The 18,085-nt window shown below is 45.4% G+C and overlaps 1 protein-coding gene across 2 annotated transcripts in view; it reads right to left on the minus strand.

Annotated features, from left to right (window-relative positions):
* Positions 1-887: 887 nt before the first annotated feature.
* The window catches only part of Arid1a (AT-rich interaction domain 1A), a 76,732-nt gene continuing 59,534 nt past the window's right edge, over positions 888-18,085 (minus strand). Inside the window, exons 5-20 of one of the 2 annotated variants that reach the window (XM_051189055.1) lie at positions 17,091-17,331; positions 16,755-16,844; positions 15,817-15,984; positions 14,932-15,244; positions 14,152-14,297; positions 13,950-14,059; positions 12,514-12,723; positions 10,337-10,544; positions 8,906-9,038; positions 8,572-8,744; positions 7,974-8,124; positions 7,762-7,896; positions 7,585-7,681; positions 6,447-7,338; positions 6,006-6,136; positions 888-3,928 (exon numbers count right to left, since the gene is read on the minus strand). In XM_051189055.1, the coding sequence (XP_051045012.1) occupies positions 2,204-3,928; positions 6,006-6,136; positions 6,447-7,338; positions 7,585-7,681; positions 7,762-7,896; positions 7,974-8,124; positions 8,572-8,744; positions 8,906-9,038; positions 10,337-10,544; positions 12,514-12,723; positions 13,950-14,059; positions 14,152-14,297; positions 14,932-15,244; positions 15,817-15,984; positions 16,755-16,844; positions 17,091-17,331 (4,923 nt within the window). In that variant the 3' untranslated portion in view covers positions 888-2,203. Of the gene's footprint in view, positions 3,929-6,005; positions 6,137-6,446; positions 7,339-7,584; positions 7,682-7,761; positions 7,897-7,973; positions 8,125-8,571; positions 8,748-8,905; positions 9,039-10,336; positions 10,545-12,513; positions 12,724-13,949; positions 14,060-14,151; positions 14,298-14,931; positions 15,245-15,816; positions 15,985-16,754; positions 16,845-17,090; positions 17,332-18,085 lie in introns of both variants that reach the window. The other variant, XM_051189054.1, reaches the window with a different exon arrangement.

Raw genomic sequence — 18,085 nt, forward strand, 5'->3', positions numbered from 1 at the left:
GAGGAGAAAATTCAGAAGTAGGGGAATGGATTCTCTCCTAACATGTGGGTTTTAGGGAGTTGGAGAGTGAACTCTGGGTATTAGGCTTAGCAATAAGTACCTTTACAAGTATATATATGTAGACAAGGCTGGCTTCAACCTCCGAGATCCGCCTGTCTCCTGAATGCTGGGATTAAAGGGACTGGCCATCACTGCCTGATGAACCCACCCCCCTCACTCTTTTAGACTGTTGAGCCTGAATTGAAAGGTTTGGACATGTTGGCATGTGCTCTGGCTCTGAGCATGTCAAGTCCCCTGACAACTGAACAAACATCAGATGACAATGTGAGCCATGAAACCATCTGTTGTATTCTATGTAGTGATAGAAAGTGTGATCCACATTGGACACTCCTTGGACAATGGAGCACTAGAGAGGTGGCAGCCAGGTAAAGAGCAAAACAGAGTCTCACTATATAGTTCTGGCTGTCCAGAACTATGTAGACCAGGCTGGTCTGTCTACAGAACCACCTGTCTCTGCTTCCCAAGTGTTGTGCACTCCCATGCCTGGCTTTTATTACTTTGAAAAGATTGGCTAAAGATTTTGTTGTTTAATTTTATGTATGAGTGTTTTGCTTGCCTGTATACCACCCGTGTGCCTACAGCCTATGGAGGTCAGAACAGTGTGTTGGGTCACTCCTGGTATCAGAGTTAAAGATTAAGGTTTAACTATGTGTGAGTCTGTGGATATGAGTATAGGTGTCTATGGTCCAAGTCAGGTGTCATATCGCATGGAACTGGACAGAAGGTTGTGAGCCACCCCCACATGGATCCTCCTAATGGCTGAGCCATCTTTCCAGCTACAGGTAAAGCTCATAAATAATTTGAAAATAAAAAAGCCTCACAAAGTCTTACCAAGATTTAATGTACATTTATTCTTAACACGTGGAACATATAGTATAAAGATTTCATACTGAATAAATGATATTCATTAAGCCAAAAAAAAAAAAAGGAAAAAAAAGGAGGAATTTACATCAAGTTTTTAGCTACATTGTTGAAATACAAATATGCAGATTTTATCACTGAAAAAAATCTCAATTGTGTTTCTTCATCAGGAACTTCAACTGAACCTAGAACTTTTTCACACCTCGATTAGAAAGGAAACAAAACAAAACAAAAACCCAGAAAAAATAAACTATAAGTTGATTGGCTGCCGAGACAGCAAGGACTTTTTACAGAGACCTGTACAGCATCGCACCAAGAAGAGCGATGTCTGGCAAGAGATTAAATAGCTGTGTCTCGCTTTGTGCAGGTCACCAACTTGTTAACTCGTCATACTATAAAGGGGTTGTTGGGAAGGGGACCAACTGTGGAGATTCAAGGGTATGTGCAATGTACAACATCATATATACACACGTGGCAGCGTATCCGCTGCAGCTAAAGTTAAAACCAGTCTAAGAGGTGATCTCAGGGTTATTCATACAATCAAGGAGGAGAGAAAGAGGTCAGGGTGTTGTAGGTTCACACATGATACTTTGGGGGAAAAGCCTTTTTTTTTTCTCCTCAACATTTAACTAAAAACATTTTTAAAAACTACAGCTTGCTGCTGACCCAGCGCCTTCTCTCATTTCCATGTGAGACATTATTATTACAGTATGTTTACAGTATCAGGTGTACAGTACAGTACATGAAAGGGTCTACACTCTACTGCACAGGCCTCTCCAGTGAACAGGGTCTGCTCACAACTGCCAACTTCTTGGCTCCTGCGAGATTGTGAATGGACAACAATAAACCACACAGTTCAGCAGTCACCTTTTGTCCTTCAGGGTTTTTTGTATTTTTTTTTTCCTTTTTTTTTTTTTTTTTTAACCATTAAAAACAGTTATGAAATGTGGCATCCCGTTGATGCAAGAACCGGGAAAGCCGTTTTTTTTTTTTTCCCCAAACTCACTGTAAACAACAGTAACTTTGGTTAAAATAAAAAAGTCTTCTATGTAGGCAGAGCTTTGTCTTTTCAAATAGGGTGGGGTCCTGAGGGAAGCAGGTGAGGATGAGGAACAGAAGGGTGTGAGGGAGTGGGGGTGGGAAGACTTTCCCAAGGGAGAAGCTGAACAGCACAGGGTAAACTGGATTCTGAGGTGGATTTGCATAAATAAAGGGCAACAGTCAGTTTCTGAGTTCTCCACACACTCACACACACACAGGGAGGGGAGGTGTCCCACGGCTGTCATGACTGGCCAATCAAAAACAGTACGTCACAAATGACCTGTGAAACCAATGAGTTCATCAATGGTGATACCGAAATGTCCAACAGCCGTGACTCATACAGAGTGAACTCTGAGTGGTTCTCGTCCACCTTGGCCAGGGCAAGCAGTGCACGGGCAGCCCGCCGCATCATGTCCACACTAGTTGGTTCAAAGGGTGGGTTCTGCATATGGAGGAGGCTGGCCTGACTTTGCTGGAACTGTGTGGCAGCAAGGCTGTCCTCTAGGAAGCCCAGGAGGTTGCCGATGCTGCCCTTCTGCACTGCAATGGCCCGGGCTGCCAGGCTGTCCCCCTGTGCCAGATTGGCCAGCAGTACCACGGCCATCTCCCGGCACACTGGGTTCTTTCGGTCACTGAGGAAGCGCACCATGGTACTATACAACTTCTCCAGGCGGCTAAAGGGTGGTGTGGCCAAGATCAGGTCCACATTGTTGTCCTGGATGCTGAGTTTGCTGAGGGTTTCCAAGACCAATCTCTGGGGAGAGAGGACGGCATTGGGGCCTAGGGTGGAGAAAGGGTCCTGGGCTTCAGCTGAAGGGCAAACTGCCCAGTGTAGGAGTCCATCCAGCACAGGCAGGCAGATGCTCTCAGGGTACGGGGATAGGTCCAACTGCCCCGAGATGTTGGCAAGGGTGACAAGCGTGTTTTCCCGGAGCATCTCCAAGCAGTCCCACCACCACTCCACTTTGTCACAGCTCACCCCTTGGTCCTGTTCCTCCTCCTTCTCGTAAGTTAGTGGCGCCTGCTTCCGTTCTGGGTGCTTATGGTGCAGCAGGATCAGCTTGCCCAGGATGAGCAATAGCCCCGGGTGTTTGGACATCTCAAAGTCATTGCCTGGCACAAATGACAGGCTGCGGATGGTATTAGAGACACAGACACAGCGCTTAGCAAGGGAATCCTGCCAGTCCAGAAGGGTACACAGTGGGGTCTCATCCTTACTGTGGGGTTCATCCTCTAAAATCTTAATGTTCCGGTGGCTCTGTGCTGGGCTGATGCCAAATGGAAACTTGCTGCTTTCCTTGGTGGCCTCTGCGCTCTTTGTTCCCTCATCAGTCAACGTGCTAGACCGGGTGGACAGCATGTCATCCATAGTGGCTGTGATCCTTTTTTCTGGAAGGCCATCAGGCGGTGGCCCCTCCTGCTCCGTTGTCCCTTGTGTACCCTCTACTGTTGTGAGGTGTTTCCGAGGGGGCGTTGGGCAGGGCACATAAGGCCTGGCAGGCAGCAGCTCTACCTTGCTTTCAAAGTGTGTCTGGATATGCTCAGTGGTATCCCCACCACCAATCCGCCAGTGCAGCAGGCCACTGTCAAACTCCTGCACTCGCCCAAGCTTATCTGAGCAGTCCACCACAAATGGGTCGTTCTTCTGCACGATCTTTACCGGAAGCTTGTCAAACTTACTGACTAGCTTCTCCTCACTATTCTCTGAAGCTGGCTTGTCCTTGCCTAAGAAGGCCATCTCCTCATCATTTTCAACCACTTCCTCCTCTTCTTCCAGTTTAGGCTCTAGGAGTTCTTCTTCCTCTTCCTCCTCTGTGGGGGCTGGACTAGACACCTTGCTGAATCTCCCAGGGTCTAATAGTGTTCTCTGCCCTGGGTCCCCCACCTCATACTCCTTTAAAATGCCAAAGATCTCAATCAGGCATCGACGGAAATATTCCACAAGGAGCTCTAGCAACCCTGGGAGCTGAAAGATAGAGAAAAGGAGGAAATAAACCAAGGGAAGAATCCTTGACCCAAGAATCCACAAGCTCTATCCAATTTTCTTTTTCAAGTTAGACATTCTCACTTAGGAGGTAAATTGTTCCCTTTCTAAAGGCTTCTGTTCCAGCAGACTGCATGTCTTCACTTTTTGGAAATGTTAGCCACCATCAGTACCACCGATACCTTTAAACCCTTCTTTCTGAATGTGTGTTCTGCTATTCACCATTGCTACTCACTGCCTCTCTATATCCCATGGCCACATGGAGGCCAAGTCTAAGCATGCTGGGATAAGCCCCCCCAACACAAGCTACAAAAGGGGGTACACTATCAACACATGTTCATCTATGCTCTACTAGTCTCCAGTTAAGATTAATAATTGGTCGAATTCCTTGCATCCATCCACTTGATTTTTAGAGTTGAAAGGCCTTGGTTTGAATGCTGCCTTTCCCAGAAATTAGCTGTATAAAATGAGGGAGGGAAAAAAAAAATCCCTAAACTTCATAAAGTTGTTCTAGCATATGGAAAATAATAATGAAAATTTCTTTCATGTTTTCTTGTGGACAGCAATATTATTCAAAGGAAATAGTCATGCTTTGACAAGCTGTGGTGAATCACAGATGTAATCCCACTTCAGGACTAGTCTAGGCTTATATAGTGGTAGGGTGCTATAGAGATGGCTCAGCAGGTTAAGAACATTGGCTGTAAAAAATTCTAACTCTAGATTCAATACCACTGCAGCCTCAGTAAGCACCAGACATTTGGTGGTACACAGAAACACGAACTCCCCCTCAATCTTATAAAAGAAAATAACATTAGCAATGACTTCTTTTATTTGAGCATAGAAATAAGAAAAACACAGATATCACAATGCTATTCCTGACAGATTGGAAACATCCCAAGTAGTCTATCTTCCTTTTTTTCTGTCATCATCATTATTACTGTTATTTTACATACAGCATCTCATGTATCCCAGGTTGACCTCATACTACCTAGGTAAACAAAACGACCTTCAACTTCTGATCTCCTATCTCTGGGCCATGTACTACTTCACCATCTAAATTACAATCACAGTCTCTAGTCTTGAATATTTTTTTTTTTAAATTAAGCTATAAATAAAATCCTTTAGTACTGGAGGCAGAGGCAGATGAATTTCTGTGAGTTCTAGGCCAACACAGGCACAGCCTACAAAGCAAGTTCAAGGACAGTCAGTACTACAACGAGAACTCTTGTCTCAATAAAAGAAAGCAAGGAAGGAAGAAAAGAGGAAGGAATGAGAGAGGGAAGAAGGAAAAAGTATGGTGGAGGGACTGCCACTACATATGTCATGGAAGTCAGATACAACTTTTGTGGAATCAGTTCTCTCCTTACACCTTTACATGGGAACTGAATGCAGTCTCCACTGGCAAGGGCCTTAACAGTTGCGTCATCTTACTGGATTTCTTTTGTTTGCTTGTTTTGACACAGGGTTTTTCTGTGTTCTGGAACCAAAAATCTGCTTGCCTCTGCCTCCCGAGTGCACCACTATTGTTGAGCTATCTTGCTGGATTCTAACCAGAAAGAAAGTTTCTACCACTTGGGAGTAGCATTTTTTAGGAGGAGGGAGGCAGAGAGATCTCTGTGAGTTTGAGGCCAGCCAGGACTACACAGAGAAACCTGTGTCAGAAAACAAATATAAAACAAACTCCCAGCTGAGCATGGCAGCTAGAAGTTAGGACAGAAGAACCATGAGTCTGAGGCTAGCCTAGAACAAATAACTTAGTAAGACCCTGTCTCAAAACCAAACCAAACCTCAACAAGAGCTGGAGCAACAACAAAACCCCAATAACGACTTTGTTCCCAAATAAAATTGCTTTTAAACTTAGTCTTACACTAACAGGTTATGTAAATTATTACTGTTCTGATGCTCAGTGTCAAGGGAAACAAAGGATAAACAAAGATTTTCAGCAATGTGGCAAGAATGTTAGCCAAGATGTCTTCATTATTGTTGTCACTTCACATTATCTACACCAAGAAAACCCTAGGCTTTGCTTTCCCCACCTCACCCAGAAACCTGTACTCACCTGACTGAGGTTGAAGGTCATAATGCTGTTGTCATCATATAGTAGAATGTTAATGGTGTCTAACGCCCATGTGCTCTCTGCCAGGAGCCCAGACTTGAGGGACATCATTACCCGCCATGCCTCCGGGGTTCCTGAAATAAACCTCTGTGTTGTTCATCCACCAAGCCCTGGCTGGCTGGAAGCACCCCAGGGCTGTCCCATTCATTAGTCAGGCTATTTTGCCTTCATTGCTTCTAAGCTGTCTAGGACACCAGTATGTGGCAGAGCCTTAAAGAAAAACCCGACATCAGCTTATTTCTTCCACCCTTCAATTCTTTTGCATTATTTCAGTAAACACTGTACCTGATTTAACCATATCCAGAATATCAGGATAGAGGGAACCAAAAAAGGTGGAAAGGGGTAGTAGTAGATTCAGCCACCCAATCAGGGAGCTCTCCTTACCAATGTCTTTCATCGTGAGCCGCCTTCTCTGCTTCAGCACAGGCTGTGTGGCCTCAATAGAACCAGGTGGGAAGGTAATATCCCGCCGAATCATAGGGGGCTGTACAGGGGTAGGCGCTATGTGTGAAGCAGGAACCGGTGGACCTGCCTTCTGCATTTTCATCCCAGAGTGCAGGAATGGAGACTTGCTAGGAGAGGTGCGGTTCTCCATTGGCCTGGGTAGGGGAGCGGGGCTGGATACCTGAGGAATGTGATTCTGCATGCTTGGTGGGGGCTGGTAATTAGATGGAGGGGGTCTTGTCATGGGGGGAACAGGAGCTGAAGGACCATATGGAGGCTGGCGTGTGCCATGGGAAGGCCATGGGCCTTCATGGTTGGCCCTCTGATCTGTGTGGAGCATTTCATCTGTTCGGTTCACACCATGATAAGCAGGACCCTGGGGGGCAGAGCCTGTGCTCTGCCTGTTGGCATAATTGTAGGTCATGTCATTACGTCCCTGCCACATGGTGCCTTGCTGAGCAACCTCAGCTGATGACTGTATAGGACCACCCATCATTTGCGGTGGCATGTTTTGCTGGGCATTGGAACCAGGAGGTGCAGAGACTCTGTCTCGGCCAAACTGGAATGGAAATTGGTTCTGGGGGCCGCCTGCTGGTCGGCGCTCAGTAGCAGCGGTGGCAGTAGCAGGATAGGCATTGCTGTACTGGTTGTACACATCTTGCTGAGGGGAAGGCTGGGCAGCTTGTTGCTGGCTGGTGGACTGGGACTGAGCTGCAGGCAACTGTTGCTGTTGAGGCTGCCCCTGCCCAGTGCTATATGGCACACTGTACATCTCGCCTTCATGCCGCTTGGCAGGAGGGCCATATGTACCATCCATTGGCCTCTTATAATTCTAAGACAGAGAAAACAGAGGGCAAATTAATATTGTGTATTCAGTCACAAAAGTCACAAGTGCCATGGATGGTTCCCATTATATATTCACTCAATTTTTCTTTTGTTTCCTTGAAAGAGAGTGTACAGATTCTAAGAGAACAAAGGAAATACCTTTGCAAATTATCTTTTGAAGCAGTTTCTGAGGAAAAACAACAAAATCAAAACAAAACAAACAAGCAAACAAAAAACCCCACTATTTCCTTACCTGCTGCTGCTGCTGATACATTGTGGTCTGCTGGCTGGGGAAGGGGCTGCTAGACGGGGTGCCTTGGGTGGAGAATTGATTGCCATAGGAATCATGTCTGCAGAAGACAGAGTGGGTTAGGGTAGAAAAATCTCAAAAGCTGAGCCAATAGTGGCAAAGGAACAAGGATTCACTCACCGTTGCTGCTGCTGCTGCTGCTGCGGGGGGTAGCGGCTAGGAGAATACATCCCCGAGTCTGGTGTGGAAGGCATGAGATTTGGCTGGGGTGCCCCAGTGCCCATATTTCCTTCAGGCCCAATTCCAGGCTCCGTCCTAAACAAAATTGGAGAAGGGAATTGAGCACACTATAGCTTCAGGGCACCAAGGCCAGGGCAAGTGCAAAGGCTTACCTCACTCTGTCATAAGGACCTCCATAGGGATAGTGCTGTCGTGGTCCCATAGCCACATTTCCCAGCCCAGGGCCAGCAGCACGGCTGTAGGGGTCACCCATCCCGCCGTTGGGGCCCTGCCCTGAGGACATGAAGGGATCACTTCCTGGAGCTGAGTGTAGAAAGGACAGCAATGAGAAAAACTCGCAGGTTGGCAGGATAAAGAAGCATTACAAGGCCTGTCAAAAAAAAGTTCCAGGCTCTCTACAGAGCATGCATGGTTTGTTCCTATTGCTTTCCTGACAGGCTTAATGGAGAAATATAAAGCCTTAAGAGTGGCTAGGTAAAGTAAGAGAGGTGTTAAAAACAAAACAAAACAAAACACACAAAAAGGAGGAAGGAAGGTGGCTCAGGATGTAGCTCAAGTGGGCTTCCTTCCCTAGGTTTAACCTGACCCCTAGCATCACTCAAGGAAAGAAGGGAAGGCAGGCAGGGAAAGCGGGACAAGTATGGTTGGGGGAAATGCAGAGAACATCAGCAGCTACTTCAGCAACACCACCAAGCCACTCAGGCTCCCTCTACACAAGCATAAGGCCAACAACACCCAGCAGTCGGTCACCTTTCCTCATGCTGCCATAAGGATCCTTATTTGGCTCATAGGACATGCGCCCCATCATGTCAGAGGTATTCATACTGGGCTGGTACCCAGGGTTTGGAGTCATGGAATTCCGCTTCTGGAATGTGGGGTCACTTCCATCAGGAAAGGCATCCTGGATTCCAACCGAGTTGCTCCTGCTCCAGAGTGAGGAAAACTAATGAAACCCACAGTAGACCAATTCCTCATCTAAGTCAAGAGACACAGGAGTCACTAGCTGGGCAGGTAGAGGCAAGAATCATCCTTGGATTACATTCACAGACACACTCCAAGTTCTATTCCTGTTCATGGGCCTTACCTCATGCCTGGCAAGGGGGGAATCTGACTATGTGGTGTGGATGCTGGAGTTGGAGGCTTCAGGTCCCCTCCTTCTGCCATAGAACTGCTGGTTGACTGAGGAGTTTGTGGCCCCTGCATAGATCCTGATCCGGCTGGGGACAGAGATGCAGAGTGAGCAGCTTACTTGCTAGAAACAAATTTAACTCTCACAAAACATGAATGCTGTAGAATCTGGGTGCGCACATATATGAGTCTGTGTTTCTTTTGAAACAGGGTCTCATACTATATAGTGAAGGCTGGCTGGAACCTTTTCTCAGCCTCCAGAGTACTAAGATTGACAATGTGTCTGCCATCCTACAATCTCTCTGGAAGTGATTTTCCTAAGGACAATAAACCCTTGAGCAGTCTTTTTTTCATAGCTGGTGATCTAAAAGGCCAAGTCACAAGGAGGGGAATGGGTTTTGTCACTTATGCAGGCATGTCTAGATACAACACTGGCATATAAAAGTTGAGAGCACACAAACACACACACACCCTCCTTACTATTATTTTATATGGGTTGCATTCATAGCTTAGAAATGAAAATACAATGTAGCTGTATTTCACCATGCCAGGTCATTAAGTCACGGGTCACTTCCTGACTGCCCTGCTTTTTTTTCCAAGGAACTTGCCTAATAGTAAGCACTACAATGATGGTGGATCAAAACTGAAATCTAGGGTGCAAAGAGGAGCCACATGACCAGAGCCTAGATTTTTTCTTTTTCTATTAAGCACCATTCCAATGTCATCCTTAGGTTCCAATGTCCCTCTAAAAAGAGTAGCACAAAATACCCAATAATTAATATTTTCATTAGTTACAGTTTCCCATTGAGGCCTCTCCAGCTGAGGAGTCATCTCAGGGATGTATTACTCAACAACAAGGGACATATGCTTATAACTACCTTCTAGGGCCCATCCTCCTCTGAGAAAGGCAGTTAGGCAGAAGAAGCACTTCTATCATCAGAAAGTTCCATTCACATTCCCTTCCTAGCCCTCCTTCCATTCATTACCATCTTAGCTCTCTGGGGAATTCAGGGCTCTAGTCGGAGCTACATTCTAAGGTGCTGACATCAGCAGGCCAAAGCTCCCAGATGGCCCAGCCACACTGCTATTTGTCAGTTTTCCCTCACTCCTCTGGTGTCCCTCCCACTCACTAGTTTACAAACATTTGGCAAGATGCCAGGTGTACAACAGGAAAATTAGAAAGTGAAAACTTAAGGCTTCTACATAGCACCTCCCAAGGGAGTCGCCACTGCTGCTCTTTAGTCTGCCAACCTGCTAACCCACGTGGATGGGTAAAACACACATCTCTGGCATCTGCTCTGCTCCCTGGAGGGAGGGAGGCACCATTGTTTAAGGAACCGTGCAGGCTCTTAAGGCTCCCAGCTTGGGGGTGCTTGTCCACCCTTACCAGGAGAGGGAGGCTGGATCTTGGGCTGGGACTTCTTGGAATCAGCAGCTGCAAAAATGTCTGGGGGAGGGTCTTCTCCCCGCTCAATCTTGCACTCAAAGGCATAGAGACATTGGATATACTGTTTCTTCAAGGAGCTGGCTGCACTGCTTGATGTACCCACATTGAGGTTGGTTGCAAGTTCCCGCCATTTTTTGTTCTTATTGACCTGTAAGACCAAGCAGAAGAGTCAAAGTATACTTTGAGCTGCCCTTCTAACTCACAAGCCATGAGCCCAAACTGGTTGCTGCAAGAAATGTATAGTTCTGAGTAACTGCAGGTACCACTGCTTATTCAAAACAGGGCAAACAGCACAGCAATATTGGAACAGAATTCAGCGTCTGATCCTTATGCTCCAACCTTTACCCTGTAATGAGGCTAAGGATTTTAACATGGCTACCTTCTTTCAGAGAGAGGGTGTTCACGGCTCTGCCAACGTTCTCGAGACCCAGGGTACACTGACCAAGACCATTTCCCAAATTCTCCTTCTAGTTTGGTCTGTGTTAGCTGGGCAGGCTTCCACTGTGTACTCGTGTGTGTGTTTTGTTTTGTTTTGAGTTTTTTGAGACAGGGTTCTCTGCAGCTTTAGGACCTGTCCTGGAACCCGCTCTGTAGACCAAGCTGGCTTCGAACTCACAGAGATCCGCCTGACTCTGCTTCCCGATGCTGGGACTAAAGGTGTGTGCCACCAACGACTGGCTTCCATGATGTATTCTTAGACAAAATGGCAAATTTATCTGTCTAGTGCTAAGAACACTGACATTGAAGTCCTGGTTCAAAGAAAGACCACTGGGTTGTGATATCAGTGGCAGCTGCAAACTCATGCTTCAAGGAAACAGAGAGGAGACCCCACACTGAAGGGAGGTAATCAGCAATAATACTTCCTGAGGTGGTGATGGTGAGTTTAATACCTACATTGCCTTTAAAGTCAGCAATGGTCTGGTGTAATTCTGCATATTCTCTCCCATCCTGATGTCATCTGGCCCAATCTACAGGGATGGGCCCTCCACTAATCGGTCAGAATATCTCAGGGCTCAGTCTTGCCCATCTCAGTGTCTTTAGAATACAATTAGTTAATTACTTAACAGCAACTAAAAGATTTCCTTTTCAGCCAATTGGTGGTGGTGCACAGCTTTAATCCCAGCACTTGGGAGGCAGAGACAGGCAGTTGTCTGAGAGTTCAGGACCAGCCTGGTGTACAGAGCTAATCCCAGGACAGGTGCCAAACAGAGCTACAAAGAAACTCTGAAGTCCTGTCTTGAATGACAAAACAAATTTTCTTTACAAACGGGAAAACAAATGTAAGCTCAGAGATTCCTTCTACACCTCATGTGTGTGTTCAGTGAGTTCAGGGGCTGAATAATCAAAGAAAGGCAAAGTCAACCAATACACATTTCCATAAATGAATCCACCTCAGCGGCCCTAAGTAGCTTTGTTTTCCACTCCAGTTATATGGCAGTTTTTGTATGTGCCCTGTTTTGTTTTCCTTTGTGGGGGAGGGGGCTAACGCCCAAAGAGAGAAGGAATTCATAACTGATTTTTGGCTGGCTCCATTCCAATCACTTTCTTTCCTCCTAGTGACAGCTGTTTCCCTTGTCTGATTTAGGTTTGGAATACATCTCTCCCTTTCAGGCTCTCCCATCCCTACCCAGGAGTTTCTCATCTGGACAATAAAGTCTGTAAGGCTACATTATCAGTCAGTGGAGCCTCACCAGGGCACCTCCAGCAGAATGCAAACAAACCCTCAAGTACACGACAGGGGCATTTTGAGCAAGGTCTGACCCATTCTCTGAAATCACAGTATAAAACAACTAGACACATATTTTTCATTATTCTACTTCTTCCTCCTTAACTACCCTGACATTCTACCTCCCCCAAGATGTTTCTTGAATTCAAAGGGTGAATGAATCTGCCTGATACCTTACAGACCAAGTGATTTGGTGGGATCCTTGCTGAAGCTTTCCATTCATTATTTCTAAAATTTGGCAGGTCAGAAGGTTCCATGTGATCCCTGTTTTATCATCATGAAAATTAAAGATCATATGGTTTGTAGACCTTGGTTAAGGTCACATGTTTTAAGTGTTGAAGAGTACTGTGAGATGCATGATACCATCAGAAGCCAACTGTCTAGTACTTACCTGAGTCAATCCACCAATCTCCTTCACAGACACATAGAGGCGATAGAGGTCCAGAGGTTTCCTACCCACAGCGGGCAGATTTGTCATACCCATGGCCTTTTCTTCTGTGAAGGCCAGGTATCGGTCCACCCACATCTTCCTCTCTGGCTCACCACCCAGCTCATACAACTTGGTGATCTTCTCATTGGTTGTAGTAGAAGAGCTGGATTTCTGGAGGAGTGGGTCAAAAATTAGACTCATCAAACCAAAGCCAATGCACATGAAAGGTGCCAGAGGTCCCTTCTCTGTCCCCTCCCTTTGAGAGAGAAAGTATTCTAAGAGCCTAGGGCTGGTGTTGGAATCTTCCTGCTTAGGTCTCTTGGGTGCTGAGATTATATCTCTGAAAATTACTGCTGTTTCCCCCCCCCAAATGGCTTTCTTGTCAGTAGGTATGTCTGTGCACTACATGTGTCAAGGGCTTACAAGACAAGTAGAAGGGCAACCAATAGATTCCCTGGAGCTGGAGTTGCCATGTGGGTACGGGGACTGAATTCATCCTCTGAAAGAATAGCCAGTGCTCCTGACCACTGAACCATCTCCAGCCCCCTAATTATTTAATAGACGTGTGGCAACCACCTCCCCATCAAGGCTGTTTTCTTTTTTAAATTAATCAGGTTTATTTTTTTAAATGTACATGGGTATAGGGTATGGTGGTGCACACCTTTATGCAGGCACTCTACATAGTGAGGTGATGTCCAGGACAGGCAGAGCTACATAATGCAACCCTGTCTCAACCCACACACAAAAACCCCAGATAAACAACAAGGCAAGGGCTCATCTATCAACCATGATTGCTGCTTTTAGAGGAATGGAGTCTGGTTCCCAATTAGGTGGCTCACAAGTCTCTGTAACTCCAGCTCCAAGGGATCAAACACATCCTCTTCTAGCCTACATAGTCATTTGCACATGTACACATGAGCATACACACACAGGCCTAACAGCACACCTAGATCCAACATACAAGGTGGTCAAAAGCCCAAATCCCCATCTTTGTGTGTCACTGTCTCCCTTGTAGAATTGTGGCACCAACCATTTTTGCTGCTTTGAGTAAAGTCTAGGAAGAGAAGAGAGAGCAGCTAGTTGCCTACAGCACAAATTATCATCAGTGTATAAGCATAGGAAGCTAAGTTTCTCAGAGAGAATTCTATGCTACAGAGTCTGGTGCTTTCTCTATAACATGTGGTAGTGACAGTATCCTGTTATTAACATGGAGATCTTACAGGTAACTCCAAACAATTGCATGAGCAGTCAGTCATTCTAGGACTCTTCTTCATGGTACAGGGCAATAGAAATTTTTACAGATATAGATAGTGTCATTCTCTTTCAGTCTTCCTCCTTATCGTTCAGTGAAGGAGATAAGATACAAATCAGAGAGGACTCAAGACAAAAATCATTACCTTAGATTTGGATTCTGTCTTGGGTGTCCCATCTGCCTTGTTGTTCATTTTTGTAGCTGGAGTTAACTTAACATCCCCAAGGCCCATCATCTCTGGGCTGGCTGCCATCCCTGGAAAAAAGAAAAACATTCAAGTGCAATAGATTTTGTTACAACATGAAGATCATTCTTGAAATCTCTGGGATAAGGAATGGCATACGTACCTGCTGAATTGTTGGCCATGGTCCCACCCATAGGATATGGGGGTCCCTGAGGGTTGATCATGCCAGCCATACTATTAATCCCCTGTCCATAGGGAGGTCCAGTTGCCATCATGCCCCCTTGATTCATATTTGGGTAGCCTGGTGGCCTAAGGAAGATGGAAAATTAATACAAGATAAGTTAGGTCAGATTTGGGCATGAGCTAAACAGTTATGTGATCACCTAATTAGAGCAGAAAAGTCTAAGTCTATCAAACCAGACTCAGGCCAATCTAGTTCTTCCACTACCCACAAACAGTTCAAGGAAGGCCTGACCTTTGCATAGCAAACACTAGCTTAGTCTGAAGGGGTAGAATCCTTGGAGAATAAAGTCCTTGCTGTAAACAACCTCTAAAGTTGCTACATTTCTATTCAAAGGTCCTCTTTATAGCAGAAGGCCTATAAGACATGCTCATTTTTAACACTTTTATTTGTCATGCTAAACACCAGATTAAACTCCAGCATTCTGTTTCATACCATCCTTTCTTGCCCAGGCTCACAAGTAGCAGAGACTATGGACATAAACATACCTGGCTTAAGTTCTGTACATATAATACTTTCCCATGTGAATTTTTACTCTAGGATTCTTAAGAATTAGTGTGTGTGTGTGTTTTTTTTTTAAACTATGAGTACTTTAAAGATCTCTCAATAAAATATATGTACATGCATCTATACATGCACAAACAACATTCTGCTTTAGGACCAGAATTGTGCATGGACATCCCTTCACTTCCCAGGTCTTACCTGTTTTGGATAGAGTTGGCTGCAACATGCATGGCAACAGCAGACTCTTGAGTTTTCCGGTTCATCCCCCCTGGTGGGGGACACATCCCTGACCCAACCTGAGGTGGCATATTGGCCATATTAGGGCCATAAGGCCTGTTGCCCATTGATGCATGAGTCATTCTCCCTGGAGGGAGTGTGCCATAAGGTGGGATTCCAGGCTGCCCGTGCATTTGACCTCCAGCACCCATAGGGTTCATACTTCCAGCCATGCCTGCATTGGGGTAGTTGGCATTGGGCAAGGCGTTATAGTTAGGCTGCCTAGGGTAGCCTCCTGAGAGGGGAGGGAGAGAGGACACAAGTCTTTGTTAGTGAGCCCTACTATTTATCAACTCTAAAACTCCAAACAATGAGAATCAATCAAAAAAGTAATTAAGGAGAGGCGAAGTAATTAAGGAGAGCATGTGAAGGTAGGCGTCTGTTGCCCTGTCCCCTAATTTGGGGGTGGAGTTTGCTGGAGACTAAATCCAGGGCTTTGTGCACACCAGGTACATGTTATATTACTGAATCACTCTAGCAGAACTGCCCAGCATAGACAATGGCTGGCTCTGTTACTATCTACACCTTTCAGCTTCCAACAGAATGTTTTTCTAGCTATACATTATTTTGCCCCCTCCCCATGTATTTTTTGTGGGTGTTTGCGTCTATGAATGCATATGGATTCACAGCAAAGTGACTTTACCTGATAAGTCATTATGTTGGCTTAGAAATTCAAAAGCTTTTTCAAGGCGATATATTAAATGCAGACAAGATGGAACCTTGTCCTGCTCTGCTTCAGGGCCCAGGCTGTTAACATATCAGCTGTTTTCTCCTCTCATCTGTCTCCTAACTGGGTATCAGACTTACCTTGTGGGCCATACTGACTCCCCTGGGGACCATAACTCCCCATGGAGTTCTGCTGGTAGGAGCCCATGCCTGTGTGCATCTGTCCTCCAGAAGGCTGACGTGGAGATAAGGCCGAGCCAGGCTGAGGGGAAGTGTACTGGGGCATCTGGGGGTTCCTCTGCATATAACCTATTTGTAGAAAGTACCTATGTAATTTTCTACTCAGTACAATGGGAATAAATGCTTACCCCCATTCTGCTGGGACTTTTTTTTTTGGCATGGAATCTGTCATTTGCCCCTTCAGGTATTTTGAAAGTGATGCCATTACATAGTGTATACATATCAACTTTTCTTCCTTCCTTCCTTTCCGTCTTTAGAGCTAGAATTCTCTGTGTAGCCCTGGTTGTTCTGGAATCCAGTCAGGAGACCAGGCTGTACTCAAACTCAGAGATCTGCCTGCCTCTGCCTCCCCAGTGCTGGGATTACAGGAATGAACCAACACTGACCTATATAAACTTTTATACTAAACAGAAAATTGAAAGAGCACTGACCTACCAAACAAACAAACAAACAGACAACACAAACAATCCAATGAATAAAGGAGGTAATGCTGAGTCTTCAGAAAATGCTTGCTAAATTAGGCACAATGAAAGCTGCAAGCTATCAAAATGCTGGTTAGCACTGAAGCATGAAACATAACTACTGGGGATCCAAACATGGCCAAGCTCACTGGAACCTCAGTTTGCTGCTGGATTATTCTAAGCCATCTGCCATGTGGGTCTCTAAAAGTTATTGCACAAGCCACTGAAGTAAATGCTTTAGTACCCGGAACCTTCAGTTTGTAGCTCATGGGACAGCTATGAATTTGACCCACATATTTGTAGTTGACATCATGTCACAAAGGCAGTGGTTTGGATGCCCTTGCTAGCCCTCTATTCCTATTCTAGCCAAGTTCTCACCTCGATCTTGGGCAATGCTTGATTGGTTCATGGAAGGATGCATGATGCTGTCTGACTGGCCACTGGGTGGCCGAGGTGGCATCTGGTTGCCTGCTCCAGACAAAACAAGCAAAAGTAAGCAAACTGTGGCTCAACCTGCAAATTCCAGCTAAGAGCTGAATATGGAGCTGGAAAGAGCTAAACACCTCCTATGTTATATATAAAGGTCTCTGTCCAAAGGCTTCCCACCTCCCTTCTTCAAATGCTAAGGGAATCCATACAGACAAGACCAATGTTCCCTTGTATCACCAACACCGACCAGTGCTCCCCTTCCCAAAGACCAGTACTTGAGGGTACCTGGCACTGCAGCAGGCGAGAGTGGTCCTGAGCGAGACTGAGCGACACTGGCAGGAGAGCCAACAGGGGATGGGGAGGGGCCTCGGATGCCAGGCAGGTGAGGGGAGGTATGAGGAGAAAAAGGAGACTGAGCTGGATTACTCTGCTCTCCTTGGCTGCTGGAAATCCCTGATGTGCTCACGCCAGGACTCAGAGCTCCTTCTGTCCCCATGGGGAGATCATCTATTGAACCAGACAGATCCTGAAATACGCACAAGGATAAAAATCAGTAAAAAGGAAGACAAATACATGACATGCTTGTGCTAACACTAGAGTGCACACGCTAAACTTCACTAAGGATCACAAAGAATATATGTGTGACTTGGTGGGCCTTCTGGAGCACAATATTCAATTCTTCTGAACAAGGTGGTACATATTTGTTAACCCCCACCCCAGCAATCTACTAATGAGCTAAATCCCCAACCCTGGAGGTACATATTTGTAATTCTAGCACTCAAGAGACTGAGGCAGGAGAATTGTAAGTTTAAGGACAGCCTGGACTACATAGTAAAATCTGTCACAAAAGATGCATATACACACACCAGCCTGGTCTATACAGTGAGTTCCAAGCCAGTTAGGAGATCTCAAAAACAAAACAAAATACATTCTACCAGTTAGCTATCTGGTACCTAGCCACTACCAACTAAAACCTATCTCAATTCTGCTACTGCAGAACAAGTAGCCACAAACCTTACAAATGTGTATGTGTATCAATAAAGCTTTGTTTATAAAAAATGGATAGCTGGGTTACAAATTGTATCTTTTCGGATCTACTCTATCCCCCACCAAGATCTTATAACACAGTTGCTACAATGAGAAGAAAAATGCCTGCACACCTTCTGACATTATTACTTTGTTTAAAATTTTTAATGATTTCCTTTTTATTTTTGCATTTATTTATTTATTTATTTATTTATTTATTTATTTATGCTGTATGTGTCTGTGTGAGTCTATGG

This window comes from Phodopus roborovskii, unplaced genomic scaffold, assembly GCF_943737965.1.
Source record: "Phodopus roborovskii unplaced genomic scaffold, PHOROB, whole genome shotgun sequence".
NCBI lineage: Eukaryota > Metazoa > Chordata > Mammalia > Rodentia > Cricetidae > Phodopus > Phodopus roborovskii.